Genomic DNA, 19,665 nt, shown 5'->3' with positions numbered 1-19,665 from the left:
CCTTTGGTAGAGAATTCTCAGCATAGTTTTTCTGTACATTCAGTTTAGGCGCTGCATAGTGGTAGGTGTTACAATATGAGGAAAACTGCAATGATCTCATACATGGCCTCACTGGAGTCCAACTGACGGAAATCCGTCGTAGCGACTGAGAACTTTAATCCCTGTCAACAAATCAAATCCCTGTTTCTATTGTACATTTGGAGAACAAAGTGATTCTGATTCTGTTTCTGATGTAAATACCAGGAAATAAAAGCTGGCATTCTGACCTTGTCCTACATTCATCTTTACATCTCAAATCCAAATGTCTGCAACATACTGCAAAAATAAAGACAATGGCGTTGATGTTCCCATACATTTGCAGGGCACTGTATGAAATTACCCAGGTGTCCACGCATGTATCTTCTGGAAACATTACCTTCATGTTGTCAGGAGGGTCCCCTTGTCCAGTAGTGGAACACACAAAAACAACCAAGGACTCAGAGATCAGGCCAGCCTGTTGGCCAAAGAGAAATAAATAAACAGGTTAGAAGACTATAATCCAAATCATTTTACAAGTCATCATTTTAAAATCAAAGGAATACAACACTTCATGCACTAAATTCAAAATTTTGATTAAAATGTGCATTTTGTGATTAAAAATGTCCTACTATTCTACAAACCCCAATTCCAATGAAGTTGGGACGTTGTGTAAAACGTGAATAAAAACAGAATACAATGATTTGCAAATCCTTTTTGACCTAGAATACACTACAAAGACAAGACATTTAATGTTCAAACTGATAAACTTTATTGTTTTCGCAAATATTCACTCATTTTGAATTTGATGCCGGCAACACATTCCAAAGAAGCTGGGACAGGGGCAACAAAAGACTGGGAAAGTTGAGGAATGCTTAAAAAACACCTGTGTGGAACATTCCACAGGTGAACAGGTTAATTGGAAACAGGTGAGTGTCATGATTGGGTATAAAAGGAGCATCCCCGAAAGACTCAGTTGTTCACAAGCAAGGATGGGGCGAGGTTCACCACTTTGTGAACAACTGTGTGAGCAAATAGTCCAACAGTTTAAGAACAACATTTCTCAACGTACAATTGCAAGGAATTTAGGGATTTCATCATCTACAGTCCATAACATCATCACAAGATTCAGAGAATCCGAAGAAATCTCTGCACGTAAGCGGCAAGGCCAAAAACCAACATTGAATGCCCGTGACCTTCGACCCCTCAGGCTGCACTGCATTAAAAACCGACATCAGTGTGTAAAGGATATTACCAGGTGGGCTCAGGAACACTTGGGAAAGCCATCGTCAGTTAACACAGTTCATCGCTACATCTACAAGTGCAAGTTAAAACTCTCCCATGCAAAGCCAAAGCCAGATATCAACACCACCCAGAAACGCAACCGGCTTCTCTGGGCCCGAGCTCATCTGAGATGGACTGACGCAAAGTGGACAAGTGTGCTGTGGTCTGACGAGTCCACATTTCACATTGTTTTTGGAAATCATGGATGTCGTGTCCTCCGGGCTAAAGAGGAAAAGGACCATCCAGATTGTTATCAGCGCAAAGTCCAAAAGCCAGCATCTGTAATGGTATGGGGGTGTGTTAGTGCCCATGGCATCATGGGTAACTTGCACATCTGTGAAGGCACCATTAATGCTGAAAGGTCCATACAGGTTTTGGAGCAACATATGCTGCCATCCAAGCGACGTCTTTTTCAGGGACGTCCCTGCTTATTTCAGCAAGACAATGCCAAGCCACATTCTGCACGTGTTCCAACAGCAGGGCTTCGTAGTAAAAGAGTGCGGGTACTAGACTGGCCTGCCTGCAGTCCAGACCTGTCCCCCATTGAAAATGTGTGGCGCATTATGAAGCGCAAAATATGACAACGGAGACCCCGGACTGTTGAGCAGCTGAAGTCGCACATCAATCAAGAATGGGAAAGAATTCCACCTACAAAGCTTCAACAATTAGTGTCCTCAGTTCCCAAATGCTTATTGTGTGTTGTTAAAAGGAAAGGTGGTGTAACACAGTGGTGAACATGCCCCTGTCCCAGCTTTTTGGAACGTGTTGCAGGCATCAAATTCAAAATGAGTGAATATTTGCAAAAAAACAATAAAGTTTATCAGTTTGAACATTAAATATCTTGTCTTTGTAGTGTATTCAATTGAACATAGGTCAAACAGGATTTGCTAATCATTGTATTCTGTTTTTATTTACGTTTTATACAACGTCCCAACTTCATTGGAATTGGGGTTTGTATAATTTAAATAAGGCTTTGAACCCATTGCAACTCCCGCTGACCTACCAATGAAAGTTTTTTTAAAAGAACTTTATGAACCTGCCTTCTAATTCTCTCACTCACTTACTCACTCACTTGCTCGCTTACTCACTCACTAACTCACCCACCCACCCACTCACTCATCCAACCACCCGCTTACTCACTCACTCACTCATTCACTCACTCACTCACTCACTCACTCATCCAACCACCCGCTTACTCACTCACTCACTCATTCACTCACTCACTCACTCACTCACTCACTCACTCACTCACTCACTCACTCACTCACTCACTCACTCACTCACTCACAAACTGACATTTAGTGTCATGTTTAGCTGTACCATCTGCTTAGATTTAACTGGTGGTGTGCATGTAAAAATATATGCTGTTACATCATGTTAAAGCTGCATTAAGTGACTCCTGACTGCTACAGGCAGACAGTAGGGCTGCAGAGACTCCAAAACAGATCTTCTGAGAGGTTTTGGAGCTGCCAGGGAAGAGGAAAAGAAGAAGGCCAAACAGGAGGGTTATGGATGTGGTGAGGGAGGACATGCAGGTGGCTGGTGTGACAGAGGAAGATGCAAAGAACAAGAAGAGATGGAAACGGATGATCCACGGTGGCGACCCCTAATGGGAGCAGCCGAAGTAGTAGTAGATCCTCTGAGAGGTCTTGCCCAACTATTGCAGCCAAGCTGTAATAATATTCGCGCGTATTTAAGCCCTGGTTTGGTCCATTATTCTGAGAAGCATCTCCTTGGCTTGGTAGATGTTCGAATGTCTTCCCCTATGGTCTACATCTTTGATTGACTCTCAGCCATTCCATGCTCCACAAGTACCAGTTGCATTCTGAACTTGGGAGTTGGAAGCAGCTTTGCCACAGGTTTATGGGGAGGGGGCGGTCTGGTAAGAGAAGGAGGGACTCAACCATAGAGGGGGGTGCACTTTGCCAGACCGGCAAAACCAAACAATGAACTGATAGTGAAGGAAAACAGTAGAATGGGGTGCTGATTCTCAGTGGGATGGGCAGAACTAGAATTCGTTCATCACAGGGAGTTATGTGAGTCACTGTTGATATCAAGAGGCTGATCAACAGCAGAAGCAACCTAGGCGATTGTCTACAAGATTACCAGTCAAAGAGGGTATCAGAGAGGAAGGAGAAAAAAACTGATGAATGTGACACCCATCTAAATGTAAATGGCATTCAAAATGGTGAGCGATGTGCATAGCTGATTTTGCTGTCAGTAACCTACTCTCACATCTCACAGTCCTGCTCATGCCAGTGGCATTGTGGGAAGGAGCGCTTCCCTGACAAGAGATTCAAGATTCAAGAAACTGTATTGCCATACAAGCAGGTTGGTGGTATTTGTTTACGGTACAGCATAGAAGCTCTGTGTTAACACACCGAACTTCCTAACATAAATACATACAATAAATAGATGCAAATGGAGGACATCTAACAACAAGAGTTATTAAGGGGTATCTGGGTTCATGGATAGGAGGGGATTTAACTGCAGTGGGGAATAACCTGTCTCTGAAATGGCTTTTTTGAACTGACAGACCTGGAGAATCTTCCTGATTGCATGAGGTTAAAGGGAAATTTTGCCAGACTTGACTACCACGGCTACTTTAGGACTGCCTGACCCAGACAGACCATTGTCTGGATGCAAAAAGAAGTTTTATGACATCTGTGTTGACAAGATAGAGTTCAGCCGGGAAAAAAAGGTTAGGTGCACATATGCAAACAACATATGGCAGTCTGAGGACAGATGTCCTTGACTGCCAAAATGTTTTTTTCTCCCTTTTTATATAAAATTGGCACATGGGAAGGACCATGTGTCAAAAAGGGGGGATGGTGGACACAGCAAACAAACACTGGTTTACAGTGCATCCGGAAAGTATTCACACCCCTTCACTTTCCCCACATTTTGTTATGTTACAGCCTTATTCCAAAATGGATTAAATTCCTTTTTTTTCTCATCAATCTACACACAATACCCCATAATGACAAAGTGAAAAAGGTTTTGTAGAAATGTTTGCAAATTTATTAAAAATAAAAAACTGAAATATTGCATGTACATAAGTATTCACACCCTTTGCTATGACACTCAGAATTGAGCTCAGGTTCATCCTGTGTCCACTGATCATCCTTGAGATGTTTCTACATGTTGATTGGAGTCTGCCTGTAGTAAATTCAATTGATTGGACATGATTTGGAAAGGCACACACCTGTCTAAATAAGGTCCCACTGTTGACAGTGCATGTCAGAGGAGAAACCAAGCCATGAAGTCAAAGGAATTGTCTGTGGACCTCCGAGACAGGATTGTATCGAGACACAGATCTGGGGAAGGGTACCAAAAAATCTCTACAGCTTTGAAGGTCCTGAAGAGCACAGTGGTCTCGATCATTCGTAAATGGAAGAAGTTTGGATCTACCAGGACTCTTCCTAGAGCTGGCCGCCCACCTCCCTGACCAAGGCCCTTGGTCAGGGAGGTGACCAAGAACCCGATGGTCACTCTGACAGAGCTCCAGCATTCCTCTGTCGAGATGGGAGAACCTTCCAGAAGGACAACCATCTCTGCAGCACTCCACCAATCAGGTCTTTATGGTAGAGTGGCCAGACGGAAGTACAGGACAGCCCGCTTGGAGTTTGCCAGAAAGCACCTAAAGGACTCTCAGACCATGAGAAACAAGATTCTCTGGTCTGATGAAACCAAGATTGAACTCTTTGGCCTGAATGCCAAACGTCCCGTCTGTAGGAAACCAGGCACCTCTCATCACCTTGCTAATACCATCCCTACAGTGAAGCATGGTGGTGGCAGCATCATGCTGTGGGGATGTTTTTCAGCGGCAGGAACTGGGAGATTAGTCAGGATCGAGGGAAAGATGAATGGAGCAAAGTACAGAGAGATCCTTGATGAAAACCTGCTCCAGAGCGCTCAGGACCTCAGACTGGGGCGAAGGTTTACCTTTCAACACGACAACGACCATAAGCACAAGCCAAACCAACGAAGAAGTGGCTTTGGGACAAGTCTGTGAATGTCCTTGAGTGGCCCAGCCAGAGCCCAGACTTGAACCCCATTGAACATCTCTGGAAAGACCTGAAAATAGCTGTGGAGCGACGCTCCCCATCTAACCTTACAGAGCTCGAGAGGATCTGCAGAGAAGAATGGGAGAAATATCCCAAATATAGGTGTGCCAAGATTGCAGCTTCATACCCAAGAAGACTTAAGGCTGTAATCGCTGCCAAGGCTGCCTCAACCAAGTACTGAGTAAAGGGTGTGAATACTTGTGTACATGCAATATTTCAGTTTTTTATTTTTAATAAATTTGCAAAAACTCCTACAAAACTTTTTTCTCTTTGACATTATGGGGTATTGTGTGTAGATTGATGAGAAAAAAAAGGAATTTAATCCATTTTGGAATAAGGCTGTAACATAACAAAATGTGGGGAAAGTGAAGGGGTGTGAATACTTTCCGGATGCACTGTATGAGGCTTCACAAATTATTCTCAAAATGTGTGTTCAAACTGTTTTATTTGTTTGAAAAATAATGCCACAAAAGGGCAAATCACACAACCCTCGAGTCCCCCTCTCACTGACCACCCGTTTGCTCACCTAAAGATGGAGTTCATTGAACTAACACCATGTGAGGGAAAGACATATTGTCTTGTATATGTTTTCTAAATGGGTTGAAGTGTTCCCTACAGGAAAGGAAGAGTAGCAGAGGTGCTAGTAAGAGAGATTATTCCCAGATGGCGAATAATCTCTGGACAGGTTGACGGATGATATCAGGCAGGAGTCTCCATGGACTATGTTTGCGGATGACATTGTGATCTGTAGTGAAAGTAGGGTGCAGGTTGAGGAGAGCCTGGAGAAGTAGAGGTATGCACTGGAGAGAAGAGGAATGAAAGTCAGTAGGAGCAAGACGGAATACCTATGCGTGAATGAGAGGGAGGACCGTGGAATGGTGAGGATGCAAGGAGTAGAGGTGATGAAGGCATATGAGTTTAAATGCTTGGGGTCAACTGTCCAAAGTAACGGGGAGTGCAGAAGAGAGGTGAAGAAGAGAGTGCAGGCAGGGTGGAGTGGGTGGAGAAGAGTGTCAGGAGTGATTTATGACAGAAGGGTACCAGCAAGAGTTAAAGGCAAGGTTTACAAGATGGTTGTGAGACCAGCTATGTTATATGGTTTGGAGACAGTGGCACTGATGAAAAGACAGAAGGTGGAGCTGGAGGTGGCAGAGATGAAGATGATAACATTTTCACTGGAAGTGATGAAGAAGGACAGGATTAGGAATGAGTATGTTAGAGGGACAGCTCAGGTTGGATGGTTTGGAGACAAAGCAAGAGAGACAAGATTGAGATGGTTTGGACATGTGTGGAGGAGAGATGCTGGGTATATTGGGAGAAGGATGCTGAATATGGAGCTGCCAGGGAAGAGGAGAAGAGGAAGGCCAAAGAGGAGGTTTATGGATGTGGTGAGGGAGGACATGCAGGTGGCTGGTGTGGCAGAGGAAGATGCAGAAGACAGGAAGAGGTGGAAACGGATGATCTGCTGTGGCGACCCCGAACGGGAGCAGCCGAAAGTAGTAGTAGTAGATTCCCAGATGGGGAATACCATGGAAGAACAGCAGGGACAATGGGACTCATTTTGTCCCGTTGTCACTGCTGATCATTTTAACACGGGGATGGCCGGATCGAATCCCCGTGTTACCTCCAGCCTGGTTGGGCGTTGCTAGTCACAACTGGCCACGTCTGTGGGTGGGAAGTCAGATGTGGGTATGTGTCCTGGTCGCTGCACTAGCACCTCCTCTGGTCGGATGGGCTGCCTGCTCGGGGCGGGTGGGCTGAGGGGAATAGTGTGATCCTCTCATGCGCTGTCCCCCTGGTGAAACTCCTCACTGTCAGGCGAAAAGAAGCGGCTGGCGACTCCACATGTATGGGAGGAGACATGGTAGTCTACAGCCCTCCCCGGATCGGCAGAGGGGGTGGAGCAACGACCGGGATGGCTCGGAAGCGTGGGGTAATTGGCCGGATAAAATTGGGGGGAAAAGGGGGGGTATATATATATATATAGCGGTACCTGCCAGGCGTATGGAAAAGCCCTGTATGTGTGGGATGGGATAGCGGTCATTGGCGGTGACGTTGTTAAGGCAAGGCCGCCACGACCCATCCGCCATGGGCACCATGTGAAGTGGCGAGGCCCACGGACTGTTGGAACGCCTCACTATACCCAGACGCTCCATGATGGCGAACTCCTCCTTAGCTGTAGCCAATTTTACCATGTTGAGGCGCCGCGCGCGCGCAAAAACTGGCAGTCCCACTGTGGGAATGAAATGTTCTACCCCGTGTTTAGTAACCACGGTGGAAAAGGCAGGTGGAGTCACCGATGGAAAATCCGCCAGCAAATGCTGAAAAACATCCCCTAATGCTAAAAAGGTAGCGTGTGTTAACGGCCCGGCTCCCCCTGTCTCGCACGGAAAAGTGGCGAAAGACACAGCATCAATTAAACGGCGGTTTGCAACATCAACCAGCAGACCATTAGCACACAGAAAATCCGTGCCGAAAATAGGAACAGTAATGGCGGCCACTACCAAGTCCCACTCAAAATGGCGCCCGTGGAAGCAAACAGTCACCAACCTTGTGCCAAACGTCGCAATGGACGAACCGTTAGCTGCACTCAACTGTGGGCCGCCGCCTTAGGCCGACCTCTCTGTCTTAGCAGGAGGGAGTAGGCTCTTTTGCGAGCCTAAGTCCACCAGAAACCGTCTTCCTGACATCGAGTCCGTAATGAAGAGCAGCTCACTATGTCCGCCAGTGCCCACAGCTGCTACTGAGCGCTGGCCCTGGGCTTTCCTGGCCCCTCAAATGTGCACGGAGGGACGCAGCGCCTCGCCTTGCCGCCGAACCGCTGGTGGAAGAAACAGAGGCCGCTCCCGCGCCATCTCCGGGCAGTCACTCCAGCCACCACTGCCGGGTCCGCATCCTCCGACGCCAGCTGCAGAGGCTCCGATGCCACACTCTGCACAGAGAACCGTCTGGTAGCCAGCAGGATCCGATCGGCCTCCTCAGCCAAACCTTGGCAGTCACCAGCGGCCAGACACGGGGAGTTAGCCAAAGCCGCGCGCACAGGAGACAGGAGCTGGTGCAGGAAAACGTGCGGGAAAAGGAACCCACCTTCGTCCGAGCCTAGCAGCGACAGCATATTGTCCATGAGATCCACAGCCGTCCCGTCGCCCAAACCGGATAGGGAAAGGATCCTATCTGACCTCTCTGCGGCAGATAGGCTGTACCTCCGGAGCAGAAGATGTTTGAGGGCGACGTATTTATCGTGTTGCGGAGGGGGGTTGCGCAACAGCTGCATGGCCCGGCGTGTGGACTGCTGCTCCAGCGCAGCGACGACCAAATAGTATCTGGAGTCGTCCGTGGAGATTCCACGCAGGTGGAACAGCGCCTCGACATGCTGGAACCATGAAGCTGGGTTGCTCTGCCAGAACTCTGGGCGCTTCACAGCCGCGGCGAGAACGGCTGGCTGTGAGAGTTGGGGCGGCGTGGCCGAAGTGGATTCACACTCCTCTTCTGCTCCAAACATGTTCAATTCGGGGTCACCAATGTGGCAGGATGAGGAAAAACACAGGAGACGAAGGCGAGTTTGATGTTTATTCCTCAACTCCAAAAACCAGACTACAGCAGGAACAACCCTGCACCAGCGAGCCCGGGAACGTAAACCACGCCCCCAGCTCACAGCCCTGCAGGGTGAGAGGCATAGCCTCTAGTGTCCGCCACAATATATATATATAGTTTTTTTTTTTTTTCCAAAATGCTGGTATGGCACCGTTTTTCAAAACTCTAGAACCGTGATACTTTCTCAGCATCGGTTTACTGTGCAACACTAGTTTGCACTACATTTTACCACATGGAAACAGAGCTGGACCATATTGTAATGAATTGCTGGCGGCTTAAAATGTATCCTTCATGCATCGCATCACTGATCACAAATCCAGATGTGTATTGTACCAGCCTCAGAAAGAGAGTTACGCACCCTGACAAATAACATTTACCTAACTTTCTGGTTAGCTTGACAGTTAGCCTACTTAACTTCACAAATGGGTTTTTCGTCTGCCATCAAGACTTAAGTACGAGATCCAGGAGTTTATAAATCTTAGAGCCCAAAACTAGGTTAATGTTTATTCACTGGCTAAAGCAGAACTAACCATGGTTGGAAGTAACTGTAAGATTTAATATTTATACATGTGGGTTAAACGGATATGAAAGTACAACACTGGGAAAATTATTTTGCAATAATACGAGGCTGCACTGGGGGAAATGGTAAATAGAACGATTTATTTGAGAGTATCTGAAATAATTTTTGTCACCAAGTTTCTTCATCAGTGTCACTGTTTTTAAATGCACCATAAACTCAGTGTTCCATGTGTTTGTGACCATCAGTGCTTACCACCAGTATGAAGACACACATTCTAATAATAATGTTCGACAGATATTTAATTCCATGTCACTAACAACTAACATTTCGTCATCGTGATATTTTATGTAAAGCTGTCAAAAGTGAGAACTTAAAAATGTAGATTTATTATTATCATTATTATTATTTTATCTTCCCACCTTTTCTCCCCAATTATATCTGGCCAATTACCCCACTCTTCCAAGCCGTCCTGGTCTCTGCTCCACTCCCTCTGCTGATCCGGGGAGGGCTGCAGACTACCACATGCCTCCTCCCATACATGTGGAGTCACCAGCTGCTTCTTTTCACCTGACAGTGAGGAGTTTTGCCAGGGGGACGTAGTGCATGGAAGGATCACGCCATCCCCCCAGTTCCCCCTCCCCCTGAACAGGCGCCCCGACCGGCCAGAGGTGGCGCTAGTTCAGTGACCAGGACACATACCCACATCCAGCTTCCCACCTGCAGACACGGCCAATTCTGTCTGTAGGGACGCCCGACCAAGCCGGAGGTAACACGGGGATTCGATCCAGTGATCCCCGTGTTAAAATGTAGATTTATTATGAACTAGTTTACCATGTAAACCACCTGCACAAAGCATCCAATAAAAACGTTGCCGGGGATGACTGACTGCCTGTTGAAGATCAATTTGAGAAACCTTCATACTTTCTTCAAAAAGTATTGATGTTATTAATCAGACTTTAACTTGCGCTGAGACTCCTCTTCATCGTCTCTGTCTGTCAGGGTTTCATGCTCTACCTGTTGGTCTCGTGTGGTGAACTCTTAGAGATTGACCTGAGTAGGATGTGGACTACAGAGGGTGTTCCTACATAGGACATGTCCATCCACTTGGGAGACAATCCTTGTGTTCTTGCTTTATTTTTATTTATCTATTTATTGGCAAGCGCGGGGTGTTTTTTTTTTTCAGAAAAAGAAGAAAGCAATATTTTCAACTACTCGTAACCTTTAAGTTCACTAGTAGCTGAAACCCGCCATTTCAATGCTTATGGACAAATCCAGTTTTCCCCATAATGTTACTAGTGTCTGCTTCAAAAAAAAAAACAAAAAAACAAAAAAACCAAATAGACAATTCTAAAATTTAACTTTAATTTTATTAAATTAATTTAATTTTAATATTAATTTTAATTTCAAATTTAATTTAATTTAAAATCGCAATTTAATTCAAAATTAATCTATTTAATTTTATTAAAATGTACTTTTCCATTTAAATGCTTATGGACGAATCCAGTTTTCCCCTTAATGTCACTAATGTCTGCTCCAAAAAAACATAAATAGACAATCCTGAAATGAAAATACTTTCTAGAGTCTCTGATTAGGTTTTTCATGTACCCTGAAAAGTATACTGTGAATAATCAACTCACCACATTATAGCTATCCAGTGGTGTCACTTGAACCTGCATCCGCTTCCTTTGAGCCTGTCGTCCAATCCGCAAGGCTGTGTCCTGGGCTGTCCCAGTCTGGCTCCCGTACAGAACAAGCAGGGTCAAGCTGGACATGCTCACTGGAGGGCACAAAAACCTCTTTTAGGGTTTTATTACTGCAACTCTATGTTGCCAGTGAGAAGGTAATTGCAGAATATTACCTACCAAGTAGTTTTTAAAATAGCAGCTTTCTTCTTTAAAACGTTACTGAGCTTGGAGTCAACATTCTATACTTGATCACATATTTTTAAAAGGTCAGGTTTCATAATCATCTGATTATTAATTAATTCAATTTGGGGACATTTGAACATCACATTTCTTTAGTTTCTGACCAGTTTACTCTGACTGACCTCTGCAAAGTAGGCCTACTAATCTTCCTCCATGTTATCTTGGCTAAAACCCTTCCTAGAAAAAAACCTTTCCAGAAACAAACCCTTCTAAAATAACCCCTTCTTTAAAAAACCTTCTAAAATAACCCCTTCCCAAAAACCCTTTCTAAAATAACCCCTTCTTAAAAACCCTTCTAAAATAACCCCTTCTTAAAAACCCTTTCTAAAATAACCCCTTCTTTAAAAACCCTTCTAAAATAACCCCTTCTTAAAAACCCTTTCTAAAATAACCCCTTCCTAAAAACCCTTCTAAAATAACCCCTTCTTTAAAAAACCTTCTAAAATAACCCCTTCCCAAAAACCCTTTCTAAAATAACCCCTTCTTAAAAACCCTTCTAAAATAACCCCTTCTTAAAAACACTTTCTAAAATAACCCCTTCTTTAAAAACCCTTCTAAAATAACCCCTTCTTAAAAACCCTTTCTAAAATAACCCCTTCCTAAAAACCCTTCTAAAATAACCCCTTCTTAAAAAACCCTCTAAAATAACCCCTTCTTAAAAACCCTTTCTTTTTTATATTTTATTTATAAATTTTTCAATTAACAGGGATAGACAAGACAGATCACAAAAACAGTAAATCCCCCCACCTCCCCCCACCCCTAAGCAAATCAAACAGACACAAGGACAATAACAAAAGCAACCATAACAACAGAACTGCTCTTAAGATACAAAAAGAAATTACGTTCAGCACCATCTTTTAAATGGGATAGATGCGAATAGATGTCTCAGACTGAAGGTAAAAAAAAAAATTAAAAAGGAAAAATGTACAGTATAAAGACTTAATACAATGTAGTACACGCAGCTATATAAATTAACCCCCCCCCAAAAAAAAAACCATTTTCAATTCAAGATGACTTTGACAGATAAGAAAGGAATGGTTTCCACATTGAGTTAAAGGTTGCAGACTTAAGAGAGACGGTGTATCGGATCTTCTCCATATGTAGCAGATTGGTGATTTCAGCTAACCAGTTTCTAAACACAGGCACCTCTTCACCCTCCCACTTTGTGAGTATAATCCTTTTTGCAACAACCATGCCATATTGTATTGTCTTCTGTTCCAAGTGAGACAGAGTTAGATGATGCTTGGTTTCCCCCAGGATGGTGGTGTATGAGTCTGGTGTGAGGTCACACCTATATACGTCAGAAAAGCATTTAAAAATATCTGACCAGTTTAGGGCCAGACCAAAAAAGATGGCCCAGTGTGCCCTCCGCTGCTTTACACTTCGGGCAGATTGGAAATACAGAGGGATAAAATGTGTGAAGCTTGGTACAGGAGTAGTGCAGCCTATGAATCACTTTAAATTAGATCAGTTGGTGTCGGGAGTTTATAGAACAGTTGTGGATAGCTTTAAAGCTTGTTTCCCAGCTCTCATCTTCGATTGCCATACCAAGATCCTCCTCCCAAGCTTCTTTTAAGTGCTGCGTGGAGACTGAATCGTGTGTTGTAAAAACATCAACAAATCTAGTAACAAGTCTCCTTGAATGAGGGGGCTGATTCATAAGGGTATATACACTCACCGGCCACTTTATTAGGCACACCTGTCCAACTGCTCGTTAACGCAAATTTCTAATCAGCCAATCACATGGCAGCAACTCAATGCATTTAGGCATGTAGACATGGTCAAGACGATCTGCTGCAGTTCAAACCGAGCATCAGAATGGGGAAGAAAGGTGATTTAAGTGACTTTGAACGTGGCATGGTTGTTGGTGCCAGACGGGCTGGTCTGAGTATTTCAGAAACTGCTGATCTACTGGGATTTTCACGCGCAACCATCTCTAGGGTTTACAGAGAATGATCCGAAAAAGAGAAAATATCCAGTGAGCGGCAGTTCTGTGGGCGAAAATGCCTTGTTGATGCCAGAGGTCAGAGGAGAATGGCCAGACTGGTTCGAGCTGACAGAAAGGCAACAGTAACTCAAATAACCACTCATTACAACCGAGGCATGCAGAAGAGCATCTCTGAACGCACAACACGTCGAACCTTGAGGCAGATGGGATACAGCAGCAGAAGACCACACCGGGTGCCACTCCTGTCAGCTAAGAACAGGAAACTGAGGCTACAATTCGCACAGGCTCACCAAAATTGGACAATAGAAGATTGGAAAACGTTGCCTGGTCTGATGAGTCTCGATTTCTGCTGCGACATTCAGATGGTAGGGTCAGAATTTGGCGTCAACAACATGAAAGCATGGATCCATCCTGCCTTGTATCAACGGTTCAGGCTGGTGGTGGTGGTGTAATTGTGTGGGGGATATTTTCTTGGCACACTTTGGGCCCCTTAGTACCAATTGAGCATCGTGTCAACGCCACAGCCTACCTGAGTATTGTTGCTGACCATGTCCATCCCTTTATGACCACAGTGTTCCCATCTTCTGATGGCTACTTTCAGCAGGATAACGCGCCATGTCATAAAGCTCGAATCATCTCAGACTGGTTTCTTGAACATGACAATGAGTTCACTGTACTCAAATGGCCTCCACAGTCACCAGATCTCAATCCAATAGAGCACCTTTGGGATGTGGTGGAGCGGGAGATTCGCATCATGGATGTGCAGCCGACAAATCTGCAGCAACTGCTTGATGCTATCATGTCAATATGGACCAAACTCTCTGAGGAATGTTTCCAGTACCTTGTTGAATCTATGCCACGAAGGATTAAGGCAGTTCTGAAGGCAAAAGGGGGTCCAACCCGGTACTAGCAAGGTGTACCTAATAAAGTGGCCAGTGAGTGTAAGTTGACAGCGGCAGGGAACACCTCAAAGTTAGGCAGGTTGGTACGGACGTTGTCTCTAATCTGGAGATAATGGAAGAAATGGGATACAGGGAGTGTGTATACTTTTCTCTCAACTGTGCGAAGGTGGCGAATGCATTATCTATATAAAGGTTTGCAATAGTGATGATACCTTTGTTTCTCCAAATTGTGAAGGCATTATCAGTTAGAGAAGGGGAAAAGGCATGGTTGTTGCAAACAGGAGTGTAGGCAGAGATGTCAGGTAGAGCAAACACTTTCCTAATTTGATACCATATTTTTAGAGAGTTAATAACCATAAAGTTATCACCCACAGTGGCTTTTGGAGGTACGTTCCTAGCGAAGAGAAGAGCGGGGAGAGAGCTTTTGGTGATATCCTGCTCTATTGCAAGCCATGACGGGGTGGAGGTGGTGAGACTGTTTGGGTACACACCTTGCCAGTACATCAACGCTCTACAGTTGGCAGCCCAGTAGTAGGATTAGAAATTAGGCATACTGAGGCCCCCCGCACTTTTGGGTTTGAGTATGTGCTTTTTGGCTATACAATGTGCCTTGTATCCCCAGACAAAGGGAAGGACAATAGAGTCTAGTAGCTTAAAGAAAGACTTGGGCAAAAATATTGGTAGATTCTGGAAGAGGTATAGAAACCTGGGGAGAGCCACCATTTTAACTGCGTTGACTCGTCCTATCGTGGATAAAGGTAAGAGCCTCCAGGTTTCAATATTGAATTTCAATTTGTCTACCATGCTCAAATAGTTCAGTTTATAAATCAGTTTGGGATCTTTAGGGATGACCACGCCTAAATATTTAATCTCATCTGTAGTAATGCGGAAGGGAACATTTTTTACAAATGTTAAGTTCAACTTCCCTTTAAGCTGCATGAATTCACTTTTGTCCCAGTGTATAGTGTACCCAGAAAGTTCACCAAACTCTGTAATTAGTTCTAGTAAGGGCGGTAGAGATTCTTCGAGGCGGGAGAGAAGCAGAGCCACATCATCCGCGTAGAGCGAGATGTGGTGATCCACCTTGCCTAGCATCAATGGGGCTATAGAGGGATGATTTCTTATACTAATAGCAAGGGGCTCCATGGTGAGTGTGAATAGTAACGGGCTTAAAGGGCAGCCTTGACGGCAGGAGCGGTGCAATGTAAAGGCGGGTGATTTATCATTGTTGGTGATAACTGAGGCTGTTGGGCTGGCGTATAGCATTTTGACCCATGAGGTGAAATTGTCACCTAGGCCAAACTCTCTCAACACTGTCAAAATATATCTCCATTCAACCTGATCAAAGGCTTTTTGGGCATCGAGTGCCAAGACAACAATACTGGCATCTTTATCATATTTAGAGTACATTATATTCATTAATCGTCTGACGTTAAAGAAGGAAAATCTTCCTGGGATAAATCCAGTTTGGTCATGGTGGATTATAGTTGCTATACCTCTATTAAGTCTGTTTGCAAGTATCTTGGTGAACACCTTTAGCCGAGGAGGGCAATAGGACGGTATGATGCTGGATCAGTTTCATCCTTATCTTTCTTCAATAACAGGGATATGTTAGCCGCGTACAGGGATTCAGAGAGACGTCCGTTGCAATAGAATGATTAAACATCCTTAACATAATGGGAGAGACTTTGTCCGAGTATGCTTTATAGAACTCTATGCCATACCCGTCTGGTCCGGCAGCCTTCCCACTAGGGAAAGAGTGTATTGCTTCTTTAACTTCCTCTAAAGTTATATCTGCATTTAATTTAGTTTGCACCGAGGCACACAGTTTAGGTAGGCGTAGAGCGCTGAGAAAGTCTGAAATCCGCGCTGTATCAGCAGTGATTCTCCAGGTGTAGAGATTCTCATAGAATTCACGGGAACACTCGTTGATCTGTTTAGGCTCTGTGGATATAGAGCCCATTTTGGTTTTAATTTTATTAATCATTCGTTTGGCCTGAATACCCCTAAGTTGGCGCGCTAATAGTTTATCCGGCTTGTCGCTCATCTCAAAGTGTTTTTGTTTCAATTTCAGTAACATTTTGCTGACCTGGTCGGAGAGAATAGAGTTATATTTTAATTTTAGTTTCATTACGTCATTAAGTGTGGAGGGTGAAGCTGACGATCTATATTCAATCTCAAGTGCTGAAAGCTTAACAGAAATTTCCGACATTTCTTTCATTCTGTCCTTTTTCAACTTGGCCTCATAAGCGATAATATGGCCACGCAAGACAGCCTTAAGGGCTTCCCACAAAGTGGAGACGTTTACATCACGAGTGTCGTTCTCAGCCAAGTAGGCTGTGATTGAGTTCAAAATTTGTAGTCGGAATTGTTCATCATTAAGTAAGAGAGGGTTGAATCGCCAGTGGTATGCGGGCCTAGCCATTTTCATGTCAAGTTTAAATTCTACGGGGCTATGGTCTGATATCAAAATGTTGTGATACTTGGTGGAAATTATGTCCGACGACAGCTTGGCGTCTATTAGAAAGTAGTCAATTCTTGTATAAGATTTATGCACCTGTGAAAAAAAAGAATAATCTCTACCAGACGGGTGCTGCTGCCTCCAAATATCAACCAGGTTCAATGACCCCTATCAGATGATTAAGGGCTATGCTGGAATTAGACAGGGAAATGGGGCGCATAGAACTTCTGTCGGTGAAACAGTTTAATATAGTATTAAAATCTCCACCGGTGATTAGGTGGGTGGTCGATAGATCAGGGATAAGATTAAAAACTTTTCTAAAAAATCCAGGGTCGTCAAAATTGGGTGCATATATAATCAAGAAGGTGACATGCCGTGATAAAATATTGCCTGTTACTATAAGATGACGACCATTCGGGTCACAGATGGTCGAGACGTGAACAAACGGGACATTCCTGCGAATTAATATGGCGACTCCTCTGGCTTTGGACGGAAAGGTGGACTGAAATACTTGAGATACCTAGCTCCATTTTAACCTCCACTGTTCTGTGTGCTTAATATGCGTTTCTTGTAAAAACATTATATCCCCAGATAAGGATTTCAAGTGCGAGAAAACCTTTCCTCTTATTAGATTGGACCCTAAGCCTTTCACATTCCAGCTGAGTAGGAGTAGGCTGCAGCCTTGTGGCGAGCCTGTGTAACCTGTTGTAGCCATAGAGAAACATTATTCAAACATTATGCGACGCATCCTCATCAATAATAATACTGTCGGTGCATGAGCAGACAGAGCAGAAACTCGAACAGAGAAAAACACATAACAAACCCCTTCCCCCGCCCACTTCCCCAAACGAAGTAAAGCGCAAATTCCCTCATAAACACTGAGAAACAGCTAAACACAGCAATGAAATAACACTAACGTTAACTCTACAAAGGAGAGTGGCTTGCTTCGTATACCTTATCGGTGTAGTTAAGAAGCTCTGTCCACCCTCACGTCCGTAACACTCACACGGCAAGTTCAAGTTGAGCAAAGCGGGGGATCACAGCCCCCCCCCCGGTATTGGCGAGAATGCGAGTCCCGGTGATTCAACATGGAGACCCACTGGCAGCGGTGCTAGACGCCATGCTGTCTATGAAAGCTTCAGCATCTGCGGGTTTCTGGAATATTTTCTGTTCGTTTCTATGGGTGATGATCGGTCTCGCAGGGAAAAGGAGGCCGTGTTTTATCCCTGCATCTCTCGGCTTCTTCTTCGCTCCGTCAAAGGCTCGGCGTTGCTCGGCTACTTCAGGCGAGAAGTCTGGGTACACATTGATCCGAGCTCCGTTAAAGGACAGAGGAGATGGTCGGCGGGCAGCAAGCTTCAGGATCTTCTCCTTCTCCGGAAAGTGGTGGATTTTGGCAATCATGGTGCGCGGTCTTGCGGGCAATGGTTGCACGCCTATGCGGTGCGCCCGGTCCACTTTTAGTCCACTGGGGAAGTTCTGCACTCCCAGGAGTTTAGGTAAGAACCCCGCAACGAACTCCGTTGGGTTGCCGCCCTCGACTTTCTCTGGTGGACAAGTGATTTTGATGTTTGAGCGTCTTGAACGGCATTCTAGGTCAATCTGCTTCCTCTTCGTGGCTTTGTTGGTTTCAGTCAGCTCATCACATCGCTTCTTCAGGGCTGCCATACGGGTCTCGTAGTCGGTAGCACACTCCACCAAGTCATCAATGCGAGTTGAGTGGTCGGTTAGTGAAGTTTGGACTGCATTTAGTTTGGTGTCCAGCGTATTGAACCTCGCGCTGATGTCCCCGTCTAGTTTCTGGATAGCGGTTAAGATGCTAGCCAGGGTAGGCTGAGGGCTCGTGGTGTCGCGGGTAGTGCTGGGGTTGCTAGCCATTGCGGTTAAGCTGTTAGCATCGCTGTCGGCGTCAGAAGTGGCTTTGTCCTCCTCTTCGGGAGACAATTTTTGGTTCGTTGTCTTATTCTTATTGTTATGTCGTCCCTTGTTCATATTATTTGCGGTGTGAGTGTGTTTTATTCTAAATTTTTAGTGAGGGTTGTGGAGCTTCCCTAAAACGCAGCTACTCCATGCGGTGTTCTGGCCACGCCCATCTTAAAAACCCTTTCTAAAATAACCCCTTCCTAAAAACCCTTCTAAAATAACCCCTTCTTAAAAACCCTTCTAAAATAACCCCTTCTTAAAAACCCTTCTAAAATAACCCCTTCCTAGAACCCCTTCTAAAATAACCCCTTCCCAGAAACCCTTCCAAAATAACCCCTTCTTAAAAAACCCTTCTAAAATAACTCCTTCTTAAAAAATCATTCTAACCCCTTTTCTTAAGAACCCCTTCTTAAAATAACCCCATCTTAAAAACCCTTTCTAAAATAACCCCTTCCTAAAAACCCTTCTAAAATAACCCCTTCTTAAAAACCCTTTCTAAAATAACCCCTTCCTAAAAACCCTTCTAAAATAACCCCTTCTTAAAAACCCTTCTAAAATAACCCCTTCTTAAAAACCCTTCTAAAATAACCCCTTCCTAGAAACCCTTCTAAAATAACCCCTTCTTAAAAAACCCTTCTAAAATAACCCTTCTAACCCCTTTTCTTAAGAACCCCTTCTTGAGGGTTGTGGAGCTTCCCTAAAACGCAGCTACTCCATGCGGTGTTCAGGCCACGCCCATCTTAAAAACCCTTTCTAAAATAACCCCTTCCTAAAAACCCTTCTAAAACAACCCCTTCTTAAAAACCCATTCTAAAATAAACCCTTCTTAAATAACCCCTTCTTAAATAACCCCAATAAGCCTTTCTAAAATAACTCCTTCTTAAAAACCCTTCTAAAAAAAACTGGACAGGTGTGCGTTTGATGGACGTCTCCACAGTAACAGGCCGATGTTTTTACATTCCTTCAAATGAATTGTTGGAAACGGTATAAAACAACTACCCGCTAAAATACAGAACTAGCACTGCA

The 19,665-nt window shown here is 44.5% G+C and overlaps 1 protein-coding gene across 1 annotated transcript in view; it reads right to left on the bottom strand.

Annotated features, from left to right (window-relative positions):
• ndor1 (NADPH dependent diflavin oxidoreductase 1) overlaps positions 1-19,665 on the bottom strand; it is a 102,552-nt gene that overhangs the window by 39,801 nt on the left and 43,086 nt on the right. The window contains exons 2-3 of the mRNA XM_056290890.1: positions 11,118-11,257; positions 416-493 (exon numbers count right to left, since the gene is read on the bottom strand). Of these exons, the coding sequence (XP_056146865.1) occupies positions 416-493; positions 11,118-11,252 (213 nt within the window). The 5' untranslated portion in view covers positions 11,253-11,257. The remainder of the gene's footprint in view (positions 1-415; positions 494-11,117; positions 11,258-19,665) is intronic.

Source organism: Lampris incognitus, chromosome 12 (assembly GCF_029633865.1).
Source record: "Lampris incognitus isolate fLamInc1 chromosome 12, fLamInc1.hap2, whole genome shotgun sequence".
Lineage (NCBI taxonomy): Eukaryota > Metazoa > Chordata > Actinopteri > Lampriformes > Lampridae > Lampris > Lampris incognitus.
This window is presented reverse-complemented; position numbering and strand designations above follow the sequence as displayed.